This window comes from Austrofundulus limnaeus, unplaced genomic scaffold (assembly GCF_001266775.1).
Source record: "Austrofundulus limnaeus strain Quisiro unplaced genomic scaffold, Austrofundulus_limnaeus-1.0 Scaffold125, whole genome shotgun sequence".
Taxonomy (NCBI): domain Eukaryota; kingdom Metazoa; phylum Chordata; class Actinopteri; order Cyprinodontiformes; family Rivulidae; genus Austrofundulus; species Austrofundulus limnaeus.
In genome coordinates this window covers 886,057-889,653 of record NW_013952527.1, presented here as the reverse complement: position 1 = coordinate 889,653, position 3,597 = coordinate 886,057, and the positions used below count along the sequence as shown (strand labels likewise).

At 39.6% G+C, this 3,597-nt stretch overlaps 1 protein-coding gene across 1 annotated transcript; it reads left to right on the top strand.

The window, feature by feature from the left end:
• Positions 1-1,747: 1,747 nt before the first annotated feature.
• On the top strand, positions 1,748-3,522 carry LOC106522254 (C-X-C chemokine receptor type 2). Its single transcript, XM_014015195.1, has 2 exons — positions 1,748-1,878; positions 2,000-3,522. Exons 1-2 carry the CDS (start codon positions 1,872-1,874, stop codon positions 3,127-3,129), a joined length of 1,137 nt encoding a protein of 378 aa, XP_013870649.1. The 5' UTR covers positions 1,748-1,871; the 3' UTR covers positions 3,130-3,522.
• Positions 3,523-3,597: the final 75 nt, after the last annotated feature.

Sequence of the window (3,597 nt, the reverse complement as noted above, 5' to 3'; positions counted from 1 at the left end):
ATTTCTAACAGACACATGGCCAGACAAAGGGTCCAGTGGTCCAACAGCACTACTGCATCCTGTCAGTTTATCAGAGTTACCGAATAAAATGACCTCTGTCTTTTTATCAAGATAAAGAAAGTTCAGGTCCATCCATGCTCTCACATCTTTTAAGCATTCAAGTAGCCTATTTACAGACTGGGAATCCGCTAGATCTTAATGGAAGATAGACCTGAATGTCATCAGCATAAAATGGTATGACACGTTTTTCGACACGTATTCAGGGTTCCTGCAGATCCTTAAAAAGTCTTAAAAGTCATTGAATTCATCAATCCAAAAATAATGCCTTAATTAGCCTTAAAAGGTCTTAAATCAATCTGTCAGAAGTCTTAAAAATGTAAACACATTGTAAATAGGACGTTTGTAATTTGTCTCAAATATTAAAATAATTGGTAACATTTTTTTAAACGTTCACATGCAGACATTCCTCTTTGACATCACTTCCTGTTGCTTCACATGCAAATATTTCAACAACCGTCCGTCAGAGCATCGTGAAATTCGTCTCATAATATGTTAATAATGTTATATTTCCAAAAATGTATTCAAATTTCTTACAAAAAAGTTGATGTCACGGGCACTTTAAGGTTTCATCCACAGCAAATCAGGGTTGAGACCCCACTGTGGGTCCTAAAACTCCGAATTTTGGGTCGTTAGAGAACTTCCAGGAATTAATTTAAGTTTAAAACTGACTGCTAAGAATGTTTTAGCTGTATTTGACAAAAAAGCAGTTYGATATGGTTAAAAACAATTGGTTTATTAGGAATATTTGAATACTTCAACCAAAAATACTTGGATTCATGAGTTTCTGCCAGTTTTTCTTTTTTTGTCCTTTGTGTTTATTGTGAAAATGGTCTTAAATTTAATTTCATTTGGCATTAAAAAGTCTTAAAAAGTCTTAAATTTAACTTGCCTTAAACTGTAGGAACCCTGTTCTATTTCCACACTGAGCCCCAGGAGTTAGTGTTGTCATCATAAGATATTTTTATCATGAATTATCCTCTGCACCATATAAAATCTCACATAGGAACAAAGTAAACCCACAGAACAAGATCATAAACAAAAAAAAGTTTAAAAAGTTGTAATTTTCTTTTTTTCCTCCCCCATTTCTGACGCCTCTAGATTTCGCCTAAATTATACTGTATATGGGCCAGCCCTGGTTGCAAATYATTGCACTTCTGATTTATTTGAATGAATTTATTCAAACTTAAAAATCATAAAGTGTCACTATATTAATCCCAGAATATCAAACAAAATTGGATAAAATTTATTTCTGATTTTTTTTACAGTTTTTCCACATTTTTCCTCAATCAATCAGGTATTTACATGAACATTCATCACCATGATGACTATTAAAGTTTCTCTTTCAGTTTTGCACCCATGCAGTGTGACAGCTGATCCCATGACACCGGTGATTCAGATAACGGCACGAGGCAATGTGTTTTTCATTAAAAATAATAACAATAATTAATTAAAAATAGAAATATTGTTGTATGAACACAACTTTAATTAACACAATGTGTAAAAAGCGGGATTTGTTTCCCTCTTTACATTCTGGCTTTGTTCAAAAGTAATTTATATTTTAAATTTCATTTCATTAGAATATCCATGTCTTTATATTTTTAATACTTAAGTAAAAAGGAGTATTGCAGGATCTACACTAGAAATTGGGACTGGAAAGAACAACTTCCTGTTTAAATCACTGAGCGAATAAAAAGTGAGGGAGTGTGATGCAAACAGGAAGGTTAGCCTGATGGGAGGAGTGTGAACAAATAGTGTTTGTTTTGTGTGTCTTTGTGAAAGATGCAAAGACCCACCACAAAGCAGACACCACAATGACCGGTGAGTATTTTTTATTCTAAGAACTTGTACCATTTTTTTCATTAATWAAATAGAAAATAAATAAATCTGTACATCTTTGACATACTTTAAGGTGAGTAATTGTAATCATTTTTGTCATCAGATCCAAACACATCCTTGTTTGAACTGGACTTTGAGTCTATTTATGATGAGCTCAACTTCAGCTACAACTACAACTTCAGCTACAACTACAACTTCAGCTACAACTACAACTTGAGCTACAACTACAGTGGGTTTATCCCTGACCCGGCCACGCAGCCCTGCCCCATCTTCAGCCCCCCGGATGTCGTCATGTTGCTTGTCTGCATATTTTACATCATCATCTTCCTGTTGGCAATTCCTGGGAACCTGGTGGTGGGTTTGGTGATCGGCACGAGCGAGCAGCCCCTGAACCCCTCTGACCTTTACCTCCTCCACCTGACCATCGCAGACCTCCTGCTGGCCGTCACCCTCCCCTTCTGGGCCACCTCGGTGACGCAGGAGTGGCTGTTCGGCGACGCCGTGTGTAAGATCRTCACCATCCTGCAGGAGCTGAGCTTCTACACCAGCGTTCTGTTCCTGACCTGCATCAGCATGGACCGGTACATGGTGATTGTGCGAGCGATGGAAGCCCGCAGGGCCAACAGGAAGGTGGTCAGCTGGGGAGTCTGTGCTGCGGTGTGGATTGTTGGGGGTCTTCTGTCTCTGCCGGGCTTGTTCAGCTCTTCTTATGTATCCCAGAACACCAACCACACGGTGTGCAGTGTAAACTACGACCCCAAAAGCTCTGATGAGTGGAGGATGGCCACCAGAATCCTCCGCTACGCTCTGGGTTTCTTCATCCCCTTGCTCATCATGGTGCCCTGCTACGGGATAACCATTCGACGCCTCCTTCACATCCGGGGGGGATTCCGGCGCCAGCGAGCCATGAGGGTGATCATCTGCGTGGTCGTGGCCTTCCTGCTCTGCTGGATGCCGTACCACCTGGCAGTGATGGTGGACATGTTCTTCAGGGCGAACGTGGTTCTCTACAAGTGCTTCGAGAGGATGACGGTGGACCAGATCATGTTTGCCACCCAGAGCCTGGCTCTCCTCCACAGCTGCGTGAACCCGGTGCTGTACGCGTTCGTGGGGGAGAAGTTCAGGAAGAGGCTGCTGCAAAAGTTACGAAAGATGGGCGTGCTGGAGAAAACRTCGGTTTCCAGAAGCAGCCGGTCGTCAGTGTCATCAGAAGTCACATCAACATTCATGTGAGATGATATTTTGAGTAATTCAGCTTTAATGATCCCATCATTTACTGTTTAGACTCAGGTGTTGGATTTGTTGGACTTTAAACCCCTTTTTTTATATTTGACTTGGTGTAAATTTCTAAACTTTTTTTTTTACTTTTTCATGTCACTTGTGTTAGTTTCACTCCATGCCAAAGCTTCTTTAATTTAAGTGGTGACTAAGCTATACTGATGTTGATTGGCCGATATAGGCCTCTTTTAAATTTTTTTTGAATTTCCATTCCTGTACTGAATCATTTACAAAGCAGGAAAATGAAGACGCAACAGCTACAACTAGCTTAATGTAGCCAAAAATGTATTTTTTAAAATAAGCACGAGTGGGGGTGCTGTTTGTAAAGTTACACAGTCAAAAATTACCACCAATATTTTTGTTTTATTTAGCCTTTTATAAGAAAAAAAACTGATTTATTTTTCAAAGTCAGATTTTCACCAT